The sequence below is a fragment of the Taudactylus pleione genome, unplaced genomic scaffold (assembly GCF_031769625.1).
Source record: "Taudactylus pleione unplaced genomic scaffold, aTauple2 ptg000082l, whole genome shotgun sequence".
NCBI lineage: Eukaryota > Metazoa > Chordata > Amphibia > Anura > Myobatrachidae > Taudactylus > Taudactylus pleione.
In genome coordinates this window covers 8,859,689-8,884,027 of record NW_028284484.1, presented here as the reverse complement: position 1 = coordinate 8,884,027, position 24,339 = coordinate 8,859,689, and the positions used below count along the sequence as shown (strand labels likewise).

Genomic DNA, 24,339 nt, shown 5'->3' with positions numbered 1-24,339 from the left:
ATAACGGACATGGTAGAAGCAAAGTACTAAAATATTGCTTGGTTTACAATCAATTATATTTTAGATTAGTCATGAGAGAGAGTGGGTAAAAAGGCCCAAATGACCTGGCCGGTGAGATGCAGACAACGGCTACATTTTGGCTGGAAGATAATAGATTTAAAGCAGCAGTTTGTAAAACCAAACGTTGGTGGGAATTTATGAGGGGCCGTTCAAGTCAAAATTACAGCTTTCTGGATATGTCATATACCTAAATTATTGCTTTCTGGATATGACTTATGCTAAAATGGATATGATGTATACTGAAATGGATATGACTTATGCTGAAATGGATATGATGTATACTGAAATGGATATGACTTATGCTGAAATGGATATGACTTATGCTGAAATGGATATAACTTATGCTGAAATGGATATGACGTATGCTGAAATGGATATGACGTATGCTGAAATGGATATGACATATGACGTATGCCGAAATGGATATGACGAATGCCGAAATGGATATGACGTATGCTGAAATGGATATGACTTATGCTGAAATGGATATAACTTATGCTGAAATGAATATGACCTATACTGAAATGGATATGACTTATGCTGAAATGGATATGACCTATGCTGAAATGGATATGACATATGCTAAAATGGATATGACATATGCTAAAATGAATATGACATATGCTAAAATGGATATGACATATAGTGAAATGAATATGACATATAGTGAAATGGATATGACATATAGTGAAATGGATATGACGTATGCTGAAATGGATATGACATATGCTAAAATGGATATGACATATAGTGAAATGAATATGACATATAGTGAAATGGATATGACATATAGTGAAATGGATATAACATATAGTGAAATGGATATGACATATAGTGAAATGGATATGACATATAGTGAAATGGATATGACGTATGCTGAAATGGATATGACATATGCTGAAATGGATATGACATATGCTAAAATGGATATGACATATGCTAAAATGAATATGACATATGCTAAAATGGATATGACATATAGTGAAATGAATATGACATATAGTGAAATGGATATGACATATAGTGAAATGGATATGACGTATGCTGAAATGGATATGACATATGCTAAAATGGATATGACATATAGTGAAATGAATATGACATATAGTGAAATGGATATGACATATAGTGAAATGGATATAACATATAGTGAAATGGATATGACATATAGTGAAATGGATATGACATATAGTGAAATGGATATGACGTATGCTGAAATGGATATGACGTATGCTGAAATGGATATGACATATGCTGAAATGGATATAACATATACTGAAAAGCACATGACAGTGCCAGCCAATCACGTCTCTCTTATATAAGCAGGGCTGCTGAGAAGGAAAAGCAGGAGTACAGTGTGGCATCCCGCACTGTCTCTAGGACTTATTTGACCTACCGGTAGGTGGAGAGATGTCCGTGGTGCTATGCAGCGTAAGCTGTGGTCTCAGATGCTGGCCAGGTGTTGTGTTGCATCTCCACAAGCCCGCGGGGTGCCTGGCAGACGGGCACCCGTTGATGTCCTGCTGTGGGCTGTAGAGTGATGTGGAGAGCTGCAGTGTGGTGCTGTACCACAGTCCCGTGGGGTCAGTCTACTGTGCTGTATGCACTGCCAGGGTGGCCTCGGGGCCTTTTTCAATGACTCCTTGAAAAAGGCCCTGAGGCCGAAATGCGTTGAAGATCAAGACACCCACACTCACCACCACTACAAGAACTTTAATCAACCATTTATTGCTACACCGAATCCAGGCCACAGAGGATCCAGCACTGTACAACCCGGCAAACCTTGGGTCCCGCTTGCCCGCTCTGGCAGTGCATACAGCACAGTAGACTGACTCCACGGGACCATGGGGCAGCACCACACCGCGGCTCTCTGCATCACTCTACAGCCCACAGCAGGACATCGACGGGCGCCCATCTGCCAGGCACCCCGGGGGCTCACAGAGGTGCAACGCAACACCTGGCCAGCATCTGGGACCACAGCTTGTGCTGCACAGCACCACAGACATCACTCCACCTATCGGTAGGTCAAACAGGTCCCAGAGACAGTGCGGGATGCCGCCAACTGCACAAGCTACAGGACTTGAACAACACCCCATGCATCCCGGTTCCGGAAGACTGAGACCATAGGTCCAGCAGGGGAATGTGCAGGAGTAAGGACCGCTTGGATAGCAGCCCCCTCAAATGGTCTACCCACTCCCCAACCGAGGATCGCACAGAGCCATCTGCTCATCCCCACACCCCATAATGGAACCACATAGGGAAGCACTGTGTCTTACCGAATAAAACAGGTTAGATTCCACACTTACTGTCTGCCTCATTTTTTCTCACCCACACACCCACTAACATAGCCTCCATTTAGCCCCAATACACAAACCCCTCTCCTCTCCATCTCCCCTCTCCACATTCCCCTTGCCCCCCCCCTCCCAAGCCAATTCCCCCATACCATCGTATCACACACACCCAGCAGGAGCGCACGTGTACCCCTTTTTCCTCATATTCTACCTGCAGGCATTGGTACTCCTGTTAATATCATGTTGCTGAACCTGCCCACTTCCCGTCAGTCCCCTATCCTCACCCCATCACTCCTCTACTTTCTCTCCTCAGACCTTCCCTCTATTATCCTCGGTGACTTCAATATTCCTATTGATATCCCCACAGAATCTACCACCTCAAAACTACTCACCCTCACTTCCTCATTTGGACTCTCCCAATGGACCTCCTCACCCTCCCATGTGATCTGGTATTCACTCACTGTTGTGATATTTCTGCCTACTCCAATTCCCCATTCCGCCTCTCTGACCATCACCTCCTCTCAATTAACCTATCCCTCTCTCCCTCCCCTCCTCTACCTCCCAGAGCCACCATCACTAAGCGTAACATTGAAGCTATTGACACTGCTTTCTTTTCTTCCCTACTTGACTCACTTCTCTCCCCTATCCTCTCTTTCTCCTGCGCTGAACAAGCTGCTTCCCTATACAATGCCTCCCTTACTTCTGCTCTTGACTCTGTTGCTCTGGCGATCACAACTCACCCTCGCAAATCCACACCTCAACCCTGGCATTCCAAATGCACCAAATACCTGCAAAAATATTCACGAACCGCCAAGTGACAGTGGAGAAGATCACGCTCTCAGGCAGATTTTCTCAATTTCAAATTCATGCTGTCATCCTACAGTGTTGCCCTTTCCCTCTCTAAACAGTCATATTTCAAGAATCTCATCTCCTCCCAGTCCTCATATCCCCAGCGTCTCTTTTACACCTACAACTCCGTCCTCTGCCCACCCCCTCCTCCCCTCCCCTCCTTGCTCTCTGCTACATATTTCACATCTAAAATTGATTCTGTACGTCAGGACATCATATCCAACCAGTCCCCCAGCTCTCCACCTCCTCCTTTCCTGGATCACCCCTCCCCATCCATTTTACCGACTCTGACATCCTTCTCCCCTGTGACTGGAGAGGAAGTTAAGGCCCTTATCCAGTCCTACCCCCCTTCCACCTTTCCCCTTGACCCTATCCCCTCCCACCTCCTCCGCTACCTCTCTCCTTCTGCCTGCTCCCATCTTGCCCACCTCCTTAATCTCTCCCTCTCTTCTTGCACTGTTCCTTCTGCATTCAAGCATGCCCTTGTCTCCACCATTCTTAAAAAACCTAACCTTGATCCTAACATTCTCTCTAACTACTGACCAATCTCTCTCCTCCCTTTTGCCTCCAAACTCCTTGAGCGTATTGTTTATAACCGCCTCACCACATTTCTTTCCTCCCACTCCCTCCTTGACCCTTTTCAGTCTGGCTTCCGTTCTCTACACTCCACTGAAACTGTCCTCAGAAAAGTCTGCAACGACCTCCTTGCTGGAAAATCCAAGAGCCACTACTCCCTGCTCATTCTCCTTGACCTCTCTGCTGCTTTTGACACTGTGGACCACCCTCTACTGCTGCATATTCTTCACTCCCTTGGTCTACGTGACACTGCTCTCTCCTGGCTGTCTTCCTACCTCTCTGAATGTTCCTTCTCTGTTTCCTCTCATGACGATTCCTCCCCCCCACAGCCTCTTACAGTAGGTGTTCCCCAAGGTTCTGTTCTTGGACCTCTCCTATTCTCTCTCTATACGTATTCTCTAGGTAAACTCTTCAGCTCTTTTGACCTCCATTATCATCTCTATGCTGATGATACTCAGATCTACCTTTCCTCACCTGATCTGTCCCCCTCTCTATTGACTCGTATCTCTAACTGTCTCTCTGCTATCTCTTCCTGGATGTCCCAGCGATTTCTCAAACTTAATATGTCTAAGACTGAGCTGATAGTCTTCCCACCCTCCCACATAACATCATGTCCCACTACTTCTTTATTAATAGATGGCATAACTATCTCATCTAGTGTGTTGTCTTGGAGTCATCCTGGACTCTTCCTTCTCCTTCAAGCCACACATTCAGAACCTCTCGCAGTCCTGTCATTTCCATCTCAAGAATATTTCCTAGATCAGACCCTTTCTCACCCAGGATGCTACCAAAACCCTTGTACATTCACTGGTCATGTCCAGATTGGACTACTGTAACCTTCTCCTAGCTGGCCTCCCCAAATCCCATCTCTCTCCTCTCCAGTCTGTGGTAAATGCTGTTGCTCGGCTCATCTTCCTCTCCAAATGCTCTACATCTGCCTCCCCTCTCCTACAAGCCCTCCACTGGCTCCCCTTCCCTTTCAGAACCCAATTCAAGGCTCTCACACTCACTTACAAAGCCCTCACCCTATCTTCTCCCATTTACATCTCTGATCTCATCTCCCTTCACTCTTCTGTCCGTCCTCTTTGTTCACTTAGTACACGCCACTTTTCATGCCAATTGATTACTTCCTCCCACTCCCGCCTCCAAGATTTTGCCCATGCTGCTCCTCACCTTTGGAACTCCCTCCCTCTCCCCATCAGACTCTGAACCTCTCTACAATCTTTCAAACGAGCTCTTAAGACCCACTACTTCATTAAAGCCTTCCTGCTCTCATCCTAACTTGCTGCTACATCTTCTTTCCTCCCCGCCTACCCCATCTGTGTCACTCCTGTTTGTCATCCCCTCCCTTAAATAATGTTAGCTCTTTCGAGCAGGGCCCTCTACCTTCATGTGCTTCTCCCTACTGTAATTTAATTTATCTCTTACTCCCCACTAGGGTAACTAACACTTGGCTGCTTATGCGGGCATAAAGGTTGCTAATATAGCAATGTTTATCCATGTCCTGTATTGTATTGTATTGTAAGTCAATGGTTACTTATTTGTCTATGTACTGTGTAAGGCGCTGCGGAACACTTGTGGCACCATATAAATAAGCGCGGCCCACCCCTCTTACTTGTACAGTGTGGCAGAGCTGGAAAGTGGAGGTGAGTGCTAACACTATAGTCAGTGGTGTAATAACTTTTGCTGTGCTGATGATGGTAATGTAACACATAACTACTACTGCATGTACTATTAGATAGGAGATAGGAGATAGGAGACTGCCTCTTTTCAGCTTTTTTCTCCTGTGAGGATCGTGCTCCTGCTGCAGGCAGGTTATGTATTAATGTTACTTTCACTTCCTTTCTGTCCTCATTCTCTCTCATCTGAGCTCTTTCTTTACTCTCCTTTCTCTTCTTCTCTATGTCTGATTTCTTGCCAGTACCCCAGGTCCCTGCTCATGTTAGGGAGTGCCCTGACTCCCAGCAAGATGGCTCCTTCATAATCCAGCAGGTGGGGTAGGATTCCTCTATTGTCTGGCTAATGTACTGTTACTGTATGCAGGCTGCTGGGTCAGAGATTTATAGTCTGCCACAATCGGCAGTAGGCTGTGGTTGTCACACCCCATACATGCACAGCATTATTATAACACTTACATGGCTTTGTGTGTTTATTTAGTGCATATACTGTATGGGTACTGTATGTGCATGTCTACATACAATTCTATGTCTAGGGCTTTATATTCTGTATGTATGTATGTATGTATACATGGGCAACGAGAGGGGGGGAGTGGGTACAGTTTACCCAGGCCTGGGCTTGCTAGAGGAGCCCGGCGTGGCCCCCCCCTCCCTCACAGCAGCTCAGCACACAGCTTGTGCTGGGCTGCAGCAGCCGGAGCAGTCTCCTATGGCTGTGGGGGGGAGCGATCACACTGATCGCGCCCCCCCTGCTTAGCGCTGGGCTGATATATTTTTGTGTTTTTTCCAAGGGGGCGTGGCCACACGTCCAGCGATTAGGCCATGCCCCCTCCTTTTCCCGGGACTGGCCAGCCTCTCTACGGCCCTGTATGTATGTATTTATTCTGCCACTCACAAGTAGCAGAAGAATAAATACATACATACATACACAATATAAAGTCCTAGACATAGAATTGCATGTAGACATGCACATACAGTACCTATACAGTATATGCACTAAATAAACACACAAAGCCATGTAAGTGTTATAACATACCTCCCAACTTTTGCAGAGTTCCACTCGGGACATCTACGCAGCAAAGCTTTCCTGAAAAGGGGTGTGACCTATGTGAAAAAAGGGCGTGACCTAGCGGCACGCCCTGTTTACATTGCTAAGGGGCGTGCCCAGCATCTCCGAGATGCTGGGCTGCCCCCGGACTTCCCCCCATACTGTGAATAATATGAGATATGGCAAGAACTTACCATTGTTATCTCTATTTCTACGAAGTCCATAGGGTTCCACAGGACTCCCGCCCTGTCGAACCTGTACTCCAGATGGGCTTTGATCTGGTCACCGTTTTTCTGTCTCCTTCTGGTGAGAATGTGATTCTTGTGTGTTCCAGACTTTCTTCTCTCTCTTTCTTCTCCTCCTCCAGCCTATGGCTTGTTATATAACTGGTTTGCCTTGGCTCTGGGGCGGGTTATAGAAGGGGGACCCCAGTCCATAGGGTTCCACAGGATATCTTGGGGTATAGGCGGATGATGTCAGACATAGGACACCACAGAGTTCAAGTTTTCAGCCTCCCAGGATGCACTGGGATCCCCCTTCTATACCCCGCCCCCAAGCCAAGGCAAACCAGTTATGTAACAAGCCATAGGCCGGAGGAGGAGAAAAAGTCACATTCTCACCAGAAGGAGATGGAAAAACCGGTGACCAGAACAAAGCCCATCTGCAGTACAGGTGAGACAGGGCGGGAGTCCTGTGGAACCCTATGGACTTCGTAGAAATAGAGCTAACAAGGGTAAGTTCTTACCATATCTCATATTTTCTACTTCAGGGTCCATAGGGTATCCACAGGATACCTTGGGGATGTCCCAAAGCAGTATCCTTTAAGGGTGGGGATGCTCCTGTGCTGAAAGGGGAATCCACCACCCAAAGGAAGCATCCTGAGAGGCGAAGGTATCGAATGCATAATACCTTAAAAGGTATGGACAGAAGACCACGTGGCTGCCTTGCAAAGCTGAGCAGCAGAGGCACCACATAGAGCTGCCCATGAAGGACCCACAGACCTAGTGGAATGAGCCCTAACAGAGGATGGAACAGGAAGGCCTTCATGAATATAAGACTTAGAAATAGCCATGCAAATCCATCCTGCCAAAGTTTGCTTAGTGGCAGGCCCTCCCTTCTTACGGAAGCTATAGAGGACAAACAAGGAGTCCGACTTCCTAAAAGAATTGGTACGGTCAACATAAATCCTTAGAGCCAGTACCACATCTAAGGTGGCCTCACCAACCGAGAGGTTTAAAGGCCGGCACTATGATTTCCTCGTTAATGTGGAAACTAGATACCACCTTTGGGAGAAAACCAGGGCGAGTGTCCCTATGAAAAATGAAAAAGGGAGGCCGACATGAGAGAGCCCCCAATTCTGAAACCCTTCTGGCTGAAGCAATGGCCAGAAGAAATACAGTCTTAGCTGTAAGCCATTTCAAATCCACTGAGCCCAGTGTTTCAAATTGCAGTCCTTGGAGAGCCCTCAGGACCACAGCAAGATCCCAAGGAGCCACTGGAGGAACAAAGGGAGGCTGAACACGAAGTACACCTTGCAGAAAGGTGCGGACATCAGGAAAAGTAGCAATCCTACGCTGAAACCACACTGACAGGGCAGAAACCTGCAGCTTCAGAGAAGCAAGGCGAAGACCGTGATCTAAGCCCACCTGCAGGAAAGCCAACACCCTGGATATCCGGAACACCTGAGGATCAAAGGCTCTAGGGTGACACCATTCAAAGAAAGTATGCCATACTCGATGGTAAATTCTTGCAGATGCAGGCTTCCGAGCTCTGAGCATGGTGTTAACTACAGACCTGGAAAAACCCCTGGACCTTAAGTCTCAGCAGCCATGCCGTCAAAGACAAACGACCCAGGTCCGGGTAATGGCAAGGACCTTGAGACAACAGGTCCGGACATAGAGGCAACAGCATTGGAGTGTCTAAGGAGAGACTCTGAAGATCTGAGTACCAGTGCCATCTGGGCCAAACTGGAGCTATCAGCAGCAGCATGCCACCTTCTTGCTTGAATTTGCGAATCACTTGAGGAAGAAGGGAGAACAGAGGGAAGTGGTACGCAAACTGGAAGGTCCACCGGACCAACAGAGCTTCTACCAGAAGTGCCTCTGCATCTCTTGTTCTTGACCCATACACAGGTAGCTTGTTGTTGTGTCGGGAGGCCATGAGGTCTATCTCTGGAAGGCCCCACTTGTTCACCAGGAGTTGAAACACCTCCTGGTGAAGAGACCATTCTCCTGGATGCACGTCTTGACGGCTGAAATAGTCTGTCTCCCAGTTGAGGACTCCTGGTATGAACACTGCCAAAATGGCAGGGAGATTGCCTTCTGCCCAAGCTAGAATGCGGGACACCTCCGTCAGGGCTGTCTGACTGCGGGTCCCTCCTTGGCGGTTTATGCAAGCCACTGTGGTGGCATTGTCTGACTACCCCTGCATGGGTTTTCCGTGCAGGACATGTCTTGCTTGCTGGAGAGCTTTGAATACTGCCTGAAGTTCCAAGATGTTTATCAGAAGCGCAGATTCTGCTGGCATCCACCTTTCCTGGAAGAAGTGCGGACCCATCACCGCTCCCCAGCCTCGGAGTCTGGCGTTCATTGTCAGAAGGGCCCAGTCCGCAATCCAAAAGGGGTGCCCCTTGTTCAGGTGAGCAGTGTGCAGCCACCAGGCCAGAGACAGATGTACCTCCGGAGAAAGCACCATTGTCTGTGTCTTTATCCAATGGGGAAACCCATTCCATCTGGAGAGGATCAACTTCTGCAGAGGTCTGGAGTGAAACTGGGCATACTCCACCATGTCGAACATCGACACCATGGATCCCAGTAACCTCATCGCCGAATGATTAGACACCCGGCAACTCTGCAGGCAACTGCATACTTTTGCCTGTAATGCAGAGATCTTTTCCTCTGTCACAAAGATCCTCTGTTGGGAGTCCAACAGGGCTCCGAGATGGAGCATCCTCTGTGAGGGAACCAGGGAGGACTTCTTCCAGTTTACCAGCCAGCTATGAGTCTGCAACACAGAGACTGTCAGTTGCAGATAGCTCTGAAGTATCTCTGGAGACCCTGCCAACAACAGGTCGTCCAGATAGGGCAACAAGCGGATCCCCTGCATCTGCAAGTGGGCTGCCATAACTGCCATGACTTTGGTAAACACTCGAGGTGCCGTGGCCAGACCAAAGGGCAGTGCCTGAAACTGGAAGTGTTGGTCGGCCACTGCAAACCTGAGGAAACATTGGTGTGCTGAAACAATGGGGATATGCAGGTAAGCGTCCTGAATATCTAGCGACACCATAAAATCCCCACCTCCATCGCTAAAATGATGGAATGCAGGGTCTCCATCCAGAACAGAGGAACCCTCAAGAATTGTTGAGGGATTTGAGGTTGAGGATGGGCCGGTAAGACCATTGGGTTTCTGTACCAGAAAAAGATTGGAGTAATACCCCGATCCCCTCTGGGACAATGGAACCGCCACTATAACTCCAGCCTGGAGCAGAGAGTGTAACACCTTCCAGAATACCAGGGCCTTGTCTTGATCTGACTGACAGCCCGTGGTGAAAAATCGGCTGGGAGGCCTCCGCCGGAAGGAGAGGGCGTATGCCCGAGAGACCACTTCTTTTACCCAAGTGTCCATGGTGGTGAGACACCAGCACTGTGCGAACTGAAGAAGCCGGCCTCCCACTTTGGGGTCCCCCAAGGAGAGGCCCATCCTGTCAGGCGGAAGGCTTATCATCCGACTTGGAAGCAGGACATCTTGTACTCCAAGCCTGCTTCTTAGGCTTGGCAGATTTCTTGGCCCCTGACTGTCTCGGAAAGAACTGTACATTGGACTTACCCAGGGCCCTACAGGGCCAAAAGGACAAAGAACCCGACCCTGATAGGACTGTAGCCGATGGCAGACACGCAAACTTAGCTGCTGCCATAGTGGCCACAATTTTGTCCAGATCAGGGCCAAACAGGACCTGTCCATTAAAAGGCAAGCATTCCAAACCTTTTTGGAATTTGTGTCGGCTTTCCAAGAGCACAACCAAAGGGTGCGGCGAGCCGCCACCCCTACCGAGGAGATTCTGGAAGTGAGGAGACCTATATCCGAGGCTGCCTCATTAATGTACGTGGCTGAGTTTCTGAGATTACCCACTAACTCCACCTGCTCAGGTGAAGAGTCAGTGTCCAGAGATGCCTCCAAGCTATCAGCCCAACACTCCATGGCTCTGGCCACCCAGCACACAGCCATAGCCAGTCTGGACACCCCCCAGCAAGGGAATAAATGGATTTCAGGCATATTTTCACCTTGCGATCTGTAGCATCCTTTAAGGAGGACATGGAGGGCATGGGCAATGTATCGCTCTTCACAAGGCATGTGACATGAGAGTCCACTTGCAGAGGAGTTTCCCACTTGAAAAAATAATTATCCGCAAAGGGGTATGCAAAGGCCAAATGTTTTTAAGGCTGGTACCGCTTACCCGGATTTTTCCACGCCTCCTCTAAATGATCCACTAACTGACCAGATAGAGGAAATACAGTGGCATCTCCCTTAACATCCTTAACGAAGGTGTATTTAGATTTAGCCACGGGGGAATTATCATCCTCAATGACCAAGGCCGCACGGACTGCCCATATAAGGCCAGGTATATACACTTTAGACTTAGACTCCGCCTTATTAGTATGGAGGGGCTCCGGGTCTGAAAAGTCAGACATCTCATTATCATCAGACATCATCATACTGAGCCATCTGAGACACTAAAGGCCGCTTAGGAGGCTGCAATGATGACTACCCCTGTAAAACATCCGACAGGTGTTGCACCGTATTGGACAATGAATTCACCCACGCAGGCTCCTGCGAGACCTGGGGGGGCGAAAGCGGGAGACACTGGGGTACCAGCAACTGCCTGGGGAAGCCCTGCATGGGTGACGACACAACCGACTGCTGTGATAACCCCATCTGGGGGAACGTAGGGGGAGTCGCTAGCTGGCCCACAAGGGTTGTAAGTGCCTTAGCAAAACAAGCCTAGGGCGGTTCCTGCACAGGTGCAGTGACAGAAATCGGGTGTGATATAAGATAACACGCCCTACATAACCCCTCAGTGTTTCCATCACTCTCCGCTAATGGTACATTACATGTGGTACACATTAGCTGAAGAGGAAAATCACGTTTACTCTCAGACATGATGAGTGTAATGTAGTGTGGAATCGGTATGAAATACCGCCGGCCGCATGGCTGGCAGTTCGATTCCCGGCATCTGCAGGCCGACAGATTAGCAGAGCCCGGCAGAGGAAGCCCGACAGCGCTGGAAATCCCGATCGTCCTAAAGGTAAGTATATTCTATACTAACCTAATCCCCTAACCCTATCCCTCCTTTAGGGTGCCTAACCCTAGCCTCCCCCCCAAGTTCCTAACCCTAATCCCCCCTCTAAGTGCCTAACCCTAACCTCCCCTTCCCCGCTGCCTGAACCTAAGTCCCCCGGGGGGTGCCTAACCCTAAGTCCCCCCCGGGGGTGCCTAACCCTCCCTCCCCGTAGCCTAACCTTAAACCTCCCAGGGGGGTGCCTAACCCTAAGTCCCCCCCGGGTACCCTAAACCTAACCCTCCCCTCCCACGGCTGTCTGCTCATGGCGCTCCTGGCATCCCTTCGATTGGGATGCCGGGCGCCAGTCTCCCGGCATCGGGAAAATGACAGGCGTCTAGATATAGATGCCGGTCATTTATCCCATGCCGTGATAAAGCAGTCAGGAAGCCAGCTGTCAGGATTTCGGCAGCCGGCTTCCCGATTGTATACCCGCAGTGTATGTGACTCCCCTCACAGATAAATGCTTTTACAGTGAGGCAATGAACACCCTGCAACACCTCACCGCAAGGGCTTTAGCAGAGGAAGAACAGGCATAGTAAAATGTCTGAAAGTCAGAAGTGAAAGTACAGGCAGCAGCGTTAGCAGTTAACTACACAGACACAGAGCCTGGTAGGAAACAGTGCTGCATACTCTGACCTTAATCGCAGGAGAGGTATGCGGGGGGACCGGACCGTGATGCCACCTTGAATTCAGTGTCCAGCAGCGTTTGCACACTCTTAGAAAATGGCCGCCGAGGAGCAGAGAGGAGGTGGGCCAGGGGGAGGAGTGCTGACACAGCCCGCCAGACCGCTATGGGGAGCCACTGTGCAGCAGGGGAGGTGCCAGCTGTGAGACAGGGAAGGCCGCTCCCCTGACATGCAATTAACCCCTGGGATGCCAGACCTTTGCCGCTCAGCCGCGGCCCGCTGTCCCTGGTGGTCTAGTGGAAGCGCAAGTTAATACCTGGCTCCACGTGCAGACAGTCCCCAGGGAGCCCCCTGTCTGGGGACTTTGGACTGTGTTTCAGCGTGTACCATCCAAGGGACCCTGCCACTTACCTGCCCCCTTGAATCCGGCCACAGTCCGGGTAATTCGGGGTCACCGCTAGCTGTGACCCCAGACACCCACCAGCATCCCCGGATCAGTACCGGCATTCTGGTCTGGCGGGGTGAAGGAGGGACAGCATAGATGTCAGTACTGACTGACTGTACTGTGCAGCTCATCTTGAGCAGCCACAGCTGCCTTGAAGAACTTCAGGGGCCATTACAGCCCCCCTCTGTTATATGGTGATCCGACTCCGAGCTGTGCATCTACGAAACTAGTTTGTCTTGGCTCAGAGGCAGGGTATAGGAGGGAGATCCCAGTGCATCCTGGGAGGCTGAAAACTTTAACTCTGTGGTGCCCAATGTCTGACATCATCCGCCTACACCCCAAGGTATCCTGTGGATACCCTATGGATCCTGAAGTAGAAAGATACTGTGCGCATGCGCACATCTATTCTCGCTCTGCGTACATGCTGCTCTGCTATGCAGAGCAGCAGTGTATGCTTCCACAACTCCCCCCCAACTGCGGGACACTGCAGCCCATGGGTGGGACAGCGGGACAGTCCCAAAAAAACAGGACTGTCCCACTGAATGTGGGACAGTTGGGTGGTATGGTTATAATAATGCTTGGCACGTGTGGGGTGTGAAAACCACAGCCTACTGCCGATTGTCTGACCCAGCAGCCTGCATACAGTAACAGTACATCCAGCCAGACAACAGGGGAATCCTACCCCATCTGCTGGATTATGAAGGAGCCATCTTGCTGGGAGTCAGGGCACTCCCTAACATGAGCAGGGACCTGGGGCACTGTCAAGAAATCAGACATAGAGAAAGAAGAGAAAGGAGAGTAAAGAAAGAGCTGAGATGAGAGAGAATGAGGACAGAAAGGAAAGTGAAAGTAACATTAATACATAACCTGCCTGCAGCAGGAGCACAATCCTCACAGGAGAAAGAGCTGAAAAGAGGCAGTCTCCTATCTGCAGCTATTACTAATAGTACATGCAGTAATAGTTATGTGTTACATTACCATCATCAGCACAGCAAAAGTTATTACACCACTGACGATAGTGTTAGCACTCACCTCCACTTTACAGCTCTGCCACACTGTTCTCCTGCTCTTCCTTCCAGGAGCCCTGCTTATATAGGAGAGCTGTGATTGGCTGGCACTGTCATGTGCTTTTCAGTGTATGTTATATTCATTTTAGTGTATGTCATATCCATTTCAGTGTATGTTATATCCATTTCATCATGTGTCATATCCATTTCAGCATACGTCATATACATTTCAGTATATGTTATATCCATTTCAGTATATGTTATATCCATTTCAGCATATGTCATAACCATTTCAGCATACGTCATATCCATTTCAGTATATGTTATATCCATTTCAGTATATGTTATATCCATTTCAGTATATGTCATATCCATTTCAGCATACGTCATATCCATTTCAGTATATGTTATATCCATTTCAGTATACGTTATATCCATTTCAGCATACGTCATATCCATTTCAGCATACGTCATATACATTTCAGTATATGTTATATCCATTTCAGTATATGTTATATCCATTTCAGTATATGTCATATCCATTTCAGCATACGTCATATCCATTTCAGTATATGTTATATCCATTTCAGTATATGTTATATCCATTTCAGCATACGTCATATCCATTTCAGCATACGTCATATACATTTCAGTATATGTTATATCCATTTCAGTATATGTTATATCCATTTCAGTATATGTCATATCCATTTCAGCATACGTCATATCCATTTCAGCATACGTCATATACATTTCAGTATTTGTTATATCCATTTCAGTATACGTTATATCCATTTCAGCATACGTCATATCCATTTCAGCATACGTCATATCCATTTCAGCATACGTCATATCCAGAAAGCAATAATTTAGGTATATGACATATCCAGAAAGCTGTAATTTTGACTTGAACGGCCCCTCATAGGAATTACAACTATATAATATATAGGAAACTCCCATCTGCACACCAGGCAGGGAACAGAACAGCAGCATAAGGTACCTGGCTGAGGGGGTCATTCCAGGGTAGGATGTAAGTCTCTTATGTGATGCTTACATCAAATACTTAAATGATCTCTTTGGCCAGATGTATTATGTCACTGTTATCTCCCAGCTGCATCTCCACAAATGTTATAATGCAGCCAAAAGCTGGCCACATTAGTCCAACTTTCATCCAGCCATCCAACTAGTTGGCTGGTTGGAATGAAAATCTGGTAATGTATGAGAGTAAATGATGATCAGAGCAATTTGCTCCTAAATGCCAGAAAACAGGTGAAAATGGTTGTCAGACAAGTTTGTTAAATGTTTGATCTAAGCAATTTGTTCAAACAGTTTTTGTCCATTTTCCGGCGCTTGGGAGTAAATTATTGATTGTCATTTGGTTTCATACCTTACCAAATTTTCATTCCAACCAATCAACCAGTTGGATGGTTGGATGTAAGTTGGTCTTGTGTGTGGCCAGCTTAAGGGTCTTACTACCTTGACTGGGAAGATTAGGAGCAAGGTATCTTGTACAAGGTGGAAATAGTAATGTAGGAGAACTTACCACATACTTACCGACTTCTCTGGAATCCTTTCCAGGAGCAGCCGAAGAGAAGCTGCTGCTCTCAGCTTCAGGGGCAGGGCCAGACTATAGCCATCATTAGGCCCCCGTCTCCTTTACAGAAAAAGCCCGCGATTCGCAAATCTGTGAGGAGGGAGCGGGGCTAAATGATGTGATTCATGTCATCTAGCGTCACCCCCTATGGGCCCGCAAATTCCTCTGAAAATCTCCACATCCTGCCCACTTCACTAGGAAGTGGGCAGAATGCGGGAGATCTGCCTACTTTTTTTTGGGAGGGGGGACGGGAGGTTACCCGAAAATCAGGAGCCTCCTGCGACTCATGGGAGAGTAGGCAAGTATGGCTTACCAATCTATGTTCTTGAGAGACAGCAAGCAGTCATTATATTACTTACTGTACAAACAATGCCATATTAACAACTATCCAAGTATTTTTGGTAGTAATATTTATTTCTTACCTTTTTCTACTTGTAGGTCCCCCAGTGATTGTTGCTGTCGACATTGAAGTCACCAGTATTGACCATATTTCTGAAGTAAACATGGTAATATAAACTAGTGGAGCCTGTGCATCATTGCTTATTGACCACTGGATGGAGGGCTGGCCTATGCAGGGTTGATTGTGCACACATTTCCAGAGCAATTATTAGCGCTGTGCATGCTGAAGAAACAAGTGTGCATTTATTTACATAAATGCAAATGAGGGAGCACCTGCAGAAAAAGTTGCATTCAGCTCTGCAACATCCCCAGGCTTTTTAACATAATGGATGATAGGACATGGCTGAGATATAACTGGAGATAATCTACTTTTTCGTGTCTGTATTCCTCATCCATTATTTATGAAACTTGTGTGTGTTCTCTGTATGTTTCTCCATATAGATCAAGTATCCCAATGTTTAGTGATGTATAAGACCCCTTTCAGGTTATCTGTATGCTGAGGGTTTCAGCCTAGGAGAAACATTGAACAAAGACCATCTAATTTCCAAAGCTCTCAGCCATCATATTGGGGGAGATGCACTAAGCCTTGGAGAGTGATAAAGTACCAACCAATCAGCTCCTAAGTGCCATGTTACAGGCTGTGTTTGCACTTTATTACTCTTCACTTTATCGCTCTCCAAAGCTTAGTGCATCTCCCCCTATCCTTCCGCTCAACTCATTTATCTTCTGAACTACTGCCTGCTTCATCCAAGGCTCCATGCTTGGGGTTTCCTGAACACAGTTCTGGCTGGACTTCTCTCGGGCTATCGCTGGAGGGTTTAGCAGAGGCCAGAGCCCAAGGGGAGTTCCATGGCTGACTTCTTCCCATCCTTCTATCTGGCAGTAGGGGCCAGAGTGGAGTTTAGAGCTGCATAAACTGTGGCCAACATCTCGGCTTCTCTTGACAGGGTCAGAAGGTGGTCAAAAGTAGTCTTGGAGGCATAAGAGGGCAGATATATGCAGATTTTATTCCCAATGGGCGAGGTTACTGTATGTTCAGTTTTGCACATGAAAATTGAAAACCATCATGGGTGCAAAATGTTGCCTCTCGTGTTAGGTTGAGCAGAGCAAATTGATGTTCCTTGCTGAATAATACTGTGTATACTGCTTATCTTACCCTGTCCTAGTTATTAAATAGTTTGGGGGAAATCATATTTCATGTTGTAGTTCATGTTGTTTTCATTTAAAATTTTAATACAGAAATGACCATTTACATATTGTTTAGCAAATGTATACCAAGGGGGATAGTTCCTGTTTAGCGGGTCTACAGAGCATTTTTCTCCCCAGAAAGAGCAGATGAACTTTAGATGTTCCCAGAAGCGGTAGACTATGCCAAGATTTATCAATGAGTGATATTCTTGTGATCACTCGTTACTAATCTTAAATGGTGCTCCAACCAATCAGCTCCTAACTGTCATGTGTTTGAAAAATCACAGCTAGGAGCTGATTGTTTGGAGCACCATTTAATATTAGTAATGAGTGATAAGAAGAATATCACTCGATGATAAACCAGGGCCTGGGTATCACGGTATACTGTCAATGGGATGCCTTTTCCTTCAACCAAGTGCTCTTCATATATTGTAGATAAGTTTATACATAAGAAAAACATTTAAAGATATGTGTACAATGAATAGTTATGTTCACCAATTATTTTGTGCTTTAGAAAATTATACCTTTTACTGAATAATATCAATAAAGGTAGAGTCCACCGTTACTACTTTGCACCCTGTCTGTCAAGCCTGAAGGTTGGTGTGGGTCAGAACAGGCGTGGGAGGCTGAAGTGGAGATCAGAGATGCGTGAAGGAACTTGGGTGACATGAGCCAGGACTTTCTCATGTATAGATGTGAGGAGGTAGAGATACGGCACTGGATGATGGGCCCGAAGGCGAGGACAGAAATATAATGTCTTTATTAAACAGCAGGTGAATATATAATACTGAATGAATAAGCAGAATTGGATTGGGACCGATGATGCTGGATCAGTTTGAGACCGATGTTGATGATTTGAAAAACTTAATTGATAAGAGTCCAATGTTGAAGAATTTATTAACTTGATCAGTTTTAACTGATGATGATGAGTTGCAGTACTGGGTCAGTTTGGAACCGATGATGATGAGTTGCAGTAATGGGTCGGTTTGGAACCGATGATGATGAGTTGCAGTACTGGGTCGGTTTGGAACCAATGATGGAAGTATCGGCTGGGACCGCTGATTGGAGGTATCGGCTAGGACTGATGGTTGGAGGTATCGGCTGGGACCTACGGTTGGAGGTATCGGCTGGAACCAACGGTTGGAGGTATCGACTGGGACCAATGGTTGTAGTTAGGAACAAGTCTCAGTGGATAACCAAGACTGGAGCACAGATGGAAGACTTGCAACCAGACTTGAAACTAGAATCACACAGATTGGAACCGTTCAGATACAGAGTACCTGGGAGCTTAGCACAGAACTGTAACTTCAGCAGAAGTTACATTGTTTTGGCAATGGATGCCAGTCAGGAAATGGAATTTATAGGGGTGGATCCCCAGGGATTGGATGCTGCGATCAGCTGGTCTGGGAGCAGCACTCTGAGTGGTGGAGGAGAGTCAGGTGACTGAATCCAACATGGCTGCACCCATACTGAGTTTGGATGGAACTATGGTGTGCAGCCTGAGTGCTAGCATGCTGAGTAAACACACTGAAAGCACAAAGCTGGAAACATGTGGACACTGGACAGACCTCATAGCCAGCTGGATGCGATGTGCAGTGCGTCATCCGGGAGTGATGTTCGGTCACAGCGTGAGCGGACCTCAGCGCAAGCTGGAGCAACACTGCAGATGTAAAACATAGGAGAATATGGGAAAAATTAGTCAGATCGTGACGCGATCATCTATAAATAAGACAAACTTTAGTTAGAATCTTTTCACCAGAATTGTGCTAATTACTGGGGACCACTGTGCATGAACTTCAGAGCTTGTCATGTTGTGATGTCATCTGTCTGTCATGCTTTATGGCAACTGTGGAAAAGCCCAATTTTCTCTCTACTGTATGTATATTAGATGTTATATTAATTAGTAGCCTAATACAGAGGAAAGCAAAGTGCTAACAAAGGGCCTGATTCAGAGCCACTCGTAAGCGGCCGCTCGTTCGTTCTGACCGATGTTCGCTCATCTGCGCATGCGTACGGATCGTTATACGCATGCGCGAACCAGTCAATGCGGCCGAAATTCATGTGCTCGCAAAATAGCGAATGCCTGATAATTTGAGTGACAGGATGAGGCGTATGTGGGTGGTAACAGGGGAATGTGCTTGAAAACGGGGAATGGAGATCCGATCGCAGGCGTGCTTAAAGGTCAAAACGGGCGTTTTATGGGTGTGCATAATTAAAACAGCAGCGTCATTGACCACGTCACTGGTTTTTTTTTTAGCCAGAACTGCTCGCAAAATTGTGGTAGCAAAAACCAACCACAAGAATAGCGAGCAGCTCATACCCTGTTCGATGTACTCGATTAATCTAATAAATAGCGGACATGACGTAGGATGCGAGCGGCCAGGAGGCGTAGTTTCCCAAAAAACGACCGCAAGTTTTGTTCGCTCGTTCAGACCTAGAGGCGTGAACAGACCGCAAACAGTGAACGGTTCATTTGAATAGCCACCCCTATTTTCTGGACGAGCGAGCGCAAATAGCGACCGGCTCTGAATCAGGCCCAAAGCGTTTTACAAAATTCCTGTAAAGACTATGAGCAAAGGGCCTTATTCAGGTTGGATCGCACGCAGCTGGCCGATGTTTGCATTCTGCGCATGCATTTGCATCGCAGTGTGCGAACTGGCCGCTGCAATCGGGAAGCAATCGCAGTCAGCATGCAGAGTCTTCACAGTGTGATTGACATGAAGTGACCGTTTGGGGGTGGAGAGGGGGGGTGGTCGATGGAACGCAGCCGTCCCTGTGTGTTTGAACGCCGTTGCAGGGGTGTGCATAATTAAGCCCCTGCGACTATAAACGCTGGTAGAGGTCTAGTTGGCGACAGGAAGTTTAGCAGTTTGTGAGGTAGGGTCAGGTCTACCACAACTGTGGGAATGGTTCCGATGTTACCGATGTTTTCGATGACTTGCGGACCCATGTCATGGGAGGTGGGCGGCTTTATACAGTGATGGGTGTCATGATATAGTGCTGCGGTTGCCGTGCGATTGCATTCATTAGCATATTTTGGCAGCTAGCGGGTGCATGCGAATGCAGCCGTGGTATCCGTGCTGAATCAGGCCTAAAGTGTGGTGATAATCTGACCTTCGTGTTCTCTCTTCTATTAACAAATCATCTGGTCCTGGCCACTCCACCAATGACATGAAGGTACTTTCTAATTATGTCAGCACCTGCCTCCTTTCTATTGGCTATGGGGCTGATTCTGAGCTGGAAGTAAAGTGGCTGTGTTTGTGTGATGCCGCAGAAGCCTGATTTACTACTTAATGCTAATGCAAGTTTCCATACGGCTAATTTGAGAATCGCTGAGCCTTACAGCATGAAGCCACTCCGCCCACTGGTTTTCCATACACAGAGACAACCATGATCCATAGTACAGGCACTTGCATCAGCCCCATGCTAGATGCAAAAGATCCACCAGAAGAACAGGCTTTCGTGCTTGTACCAGGACTCAGAATAGCACAGATCTGTAGCTACACACCTACAACACTCCCAAGATTCTCACACAAGACAGAACAGTGTGACTGTTGTTGACCAGTCCCCGCCCCGAAATGCACATTTCATGCAAAGATCCATCTGACTGTGTCAGTTTGTTTCTGCACATAGGCCCTGATTCAGAGCCGGATGCTCTGACAGAGCGCTCGCTCTGAATCAGGGCCGTCCCTCCTCCTTTTTGAGCAGCCTCCTGGCCGCTCACATAGCTGTGGGTGACCACCCACAGCTATAGCGAGCGGCCAAAATGATGGTCGCGATGGTCTTGACCATCTCGACCATCGGGCTTGCGACGAGACCCTTGCGGTAGGGTCTCGCTGCCGCAAGCCCTGGAGTGCTTTTGGCTCTATCAGAGCCAAAAGCACTCCCACTGACATCACTAGTGATGTCAGTGGGGCCGGCCCCAGACGGTAGGTGTTCCCATGGGAACGCCTCCGTCTGGGCAGCCATGCCCCCGGCACGCCAACCAAAGGGGGCGTGCTGTCAATCACCATCGACAGCACGCCCCCTTTGGTGCGAGACCCATAACGACGGCTTGGCCGTCGTTATTCGGGTCTCGCGCATGCACACTATGGAGCCGCCTCCGTCGTGCGCATACGCACTTGGGCAACATTGACCCGCTTGCGAGCGCTCAGCGCTCGCGAGCGGGTCTGAATCAGGCCCATAGACCAAATGATAAAACTGACTATTTGCATCCGTGAAAAGAGATGCGTCCGACTTAATCAGCCCCTATGCCCCTAAAATGTTTTGTTTGAAAAAGATTATACGATATGAATAAAATGTAAATAAGAGCTTGGTAAGATGAGGCATTATAGGTTTGAGACAAGAACAAGAATGAAATATATGGGACACCGATAACAACAATAGCTCTCTGATGTGTGGTACACATTAGCACATTAAGGGAGAGATGTATCAAGCATTGGAGAGAGATAAAGTACCAACCAATCAGCTCCTAACTAGATGTGCGTGAACCATTTTTGCTAGTTTTGGTTCTAATTCATCATCCGGTTTTGGTTCTGTATTACAGTATTTTACAGTATTTTAACCTCATTAGCAGTAATTTCCAGTCATTTCCAGTCAATTTTAACTACCTCACAGCTCACAATATTGTTTTCATCCAGTTTAGGCCAAAGGCGGCTGCGAGCTGGCTGGTTACTAAGCGACAGAGCAGCAGCACAAACACATGGCATTTTATAGCACATCTATGCAACATTGCCACACAGCAGTGGCAGAAATGAAAAGTGGTGCAAAATGGAATTGTTCTTTGGCCCTCCCACCCACTCTTATGTTGGATATTAAAAAAGGACATGCACAGTTTAACAAACCAAGCACTTCAGCGACAGGGACTGCCATGTTTGTGCTGAAGTGCTTGGTTTGATTGGGCCCCCACAAAACCTATCAATGGGCTTAAGGCAGCTAAGCTAACAGCTCTACAGTACCAAGATGTCATTGTCATTACCATCCTCACCCTCTTCAGTGTGTACATCATCCTCACACAATATCAATTCATCCATGCTGGAATCCACCATTACAGAAGTCTCTGTAGTTTTATGTAATTGCCGGTACAGGTTTCCTCGTGGAATTTGAAGTTAATTTTGATGAACATAATCTTTTCCACATTTTTTGGAAGTAGCCTCCTACACCAATCACTGACAAGGTTTTCCTGGCTGTGCTGAAAACTCTTTCTGAGTACACACTGGAGGGTGGGCAGCTTAAGTAATGCAAAGCCAGTTTGTACGAGGACCTTCATGTTGCCTTTTTTTTCTTCCAGTAGTCAAAGGTACTCTGCGACATGGCTATTTGTACAGTATGTTGTCGTTAAAATAATCCTCCACCATTCTTTGGATGGTGACCATATCAGATGGAGTTATGGTAGTGGTGTCAGTCATTTTTGGCAATATCAAAATGTTGTGTTGACTCTTCTGCATCACCACTGAGTCTTTTGGGAAAGCTGAATCTTTTCCTGGCAGCAGCAGTTGCTGGAGAAACTGAAGGAGGAGACGTAGTAGTGCCATGTGTCACTTGAGCTGCTAACTTGCTCACCATTAGCTCTTTGCATCTCTTAAGATCTGGGTCAGTTGGAAAGAAAGACACAATGTACACTTTAAACCTAGGATCAAGCAAGGCCACCAAAATGTAGTGATCCAATTTCAAGATATTGACAACCCTTGGATCCCGGTGAAGTGAATAAAGGACTATATGTACGAGTCTGACTTAGCGGAATAACTCCAATTCATCTCCTCCTTCAATTTCTCAGGCCGATTTTTCCAAAAGTTTTATTAGGGGAATTACTTGACTCAAGTTAGCAGTGTCTGAACTCAGGCCCTGATTCAGACCCGCTCGCGAGCGCTATGTGGGTCGATGGTGGGGCACTGCACACGCACCATGCGCGTGCGCTAGCCCTGTAGCGAGAAATTCACTCGCTCTGGGGCTCGCAACAAATGGGACGGCTGTCGATGTTGGTCGACAGCTCGCCCCGTTTTGTAGGCGAGGAGGGGGGGTGTCTCGACAAACAGAGGTGTTCCTGAAGGAACGCCTGTCATTTGTGGGCGGCCCTACTGACATTACTCGTGATGTCAGTAGTGAGCTTCCTGCTCTATTAGAGCAGGAAGCTCACTGGGGCTTGCGAGAACGAGACCCTACCACAAGGGTCTTGTCGTAAGCCCGATGATCACGATAATCACGACCATCACCTGGCCGCCCGCTAAAGCTGTGGGTGGTCACCCACAGCTTAGCAAGCAGCCAGGAAGCCGGGTTTAAAAAAAAAAGTGGACGCCCTGATTCAGAGCAAGCGCTCGCTATTTGCAAGCACATCTGAATCAGGCCCTCAATTCACAGGTGACTACTTCAAAGGGTTCAGCACCTTGAACAAGATGGAAAGCTATTCTCCACTGCGCTGGACTAAGGTACACTCCCCCACCTCTCTCAATGTAATGGCTTGTTATGTAGCTGTGGATGGCTTTTTGCTATTCCTCCATCCTCCATCTGCTAAACCATAAAGCAAAGGGTGGAATTCCAATTTGTTACCACCTCTTGCTTCAGTTGGTGGCAGTGCAAATTAAACTGTTCTTGCAGTCGCTGCAATCTCCTGCATGCTGTGGCTGAATGCCAAAAATGTTCCAATTTTTTTCCGCCCACAGATAGCATCTCCTGCATGGCCCTGTTATTTAACAAAAAAAAAACCCTGTACCACCAAGTTCATTGTGTGAACAAAACTTGGGACGTGTTGGAATTCACCCAGCTGTAATGCTTTCACAATATTTGTGGCGTTATCACAATTTAGTGAGGTAAGCCATTTTGCTATGACATCCCTTTTTTTTTAACATCCTCGTACACACGAGGAATTGCTTGGAACTGAAATGGAATTTGGTAGCGGGGACACAGGACCTCAATTAACTGTCTAAAACCCACTGCATTAATGGTGGATATTGGACGCAGATCTAAGACTAGTATAGCCGTCATGGCTCCAGTTATCTGCTGTGCGACAGGGTGACAGCTGTCATACTTGTTGCCCTTGCAAAGGATGGTTTAACAGTCAATTGTTTTTTAAAATACTACTCTTCTTGGTCCCCTGCTGGGATAAAGATCCATTCCCAGCAGCAGCAGCAGCATGCCTAGCACTGAAGGATTCTTCTAAGGCATCCTAGATAGGGGAGGAGTCACCTAGCCTTATCAAATTGAAAGCAGGACTACCTCCAATCATTAGTGAGGATATTGAGGATG

The 24,339-nt window shown here is 47.3% G+C and overlaps 1 protein-coding gene across 1 annotated transcript in view; it reads left to right on the top strand.

The window, feature by feature from the left end:
- Window positions 1–24,339, top strand: part of GABRD (gamma-aminobutyric acid type A receptor subunit delta) — a 108,147-nt gene that overhangs the window by 17,801 nt on the left and 66,007 nt on the right. Inside the window, exon 4 of the mRNA XM_088468221.1 lies at window positions 15,949–16,016. Within this exon, the coding sequence (XP_088324347.1) occupies window positions 15,949–16,016 (68 nt within the window). The remainder of the gene's footprint in view (window positions 1–15,948; window positions 16,017–24,339) is intronic.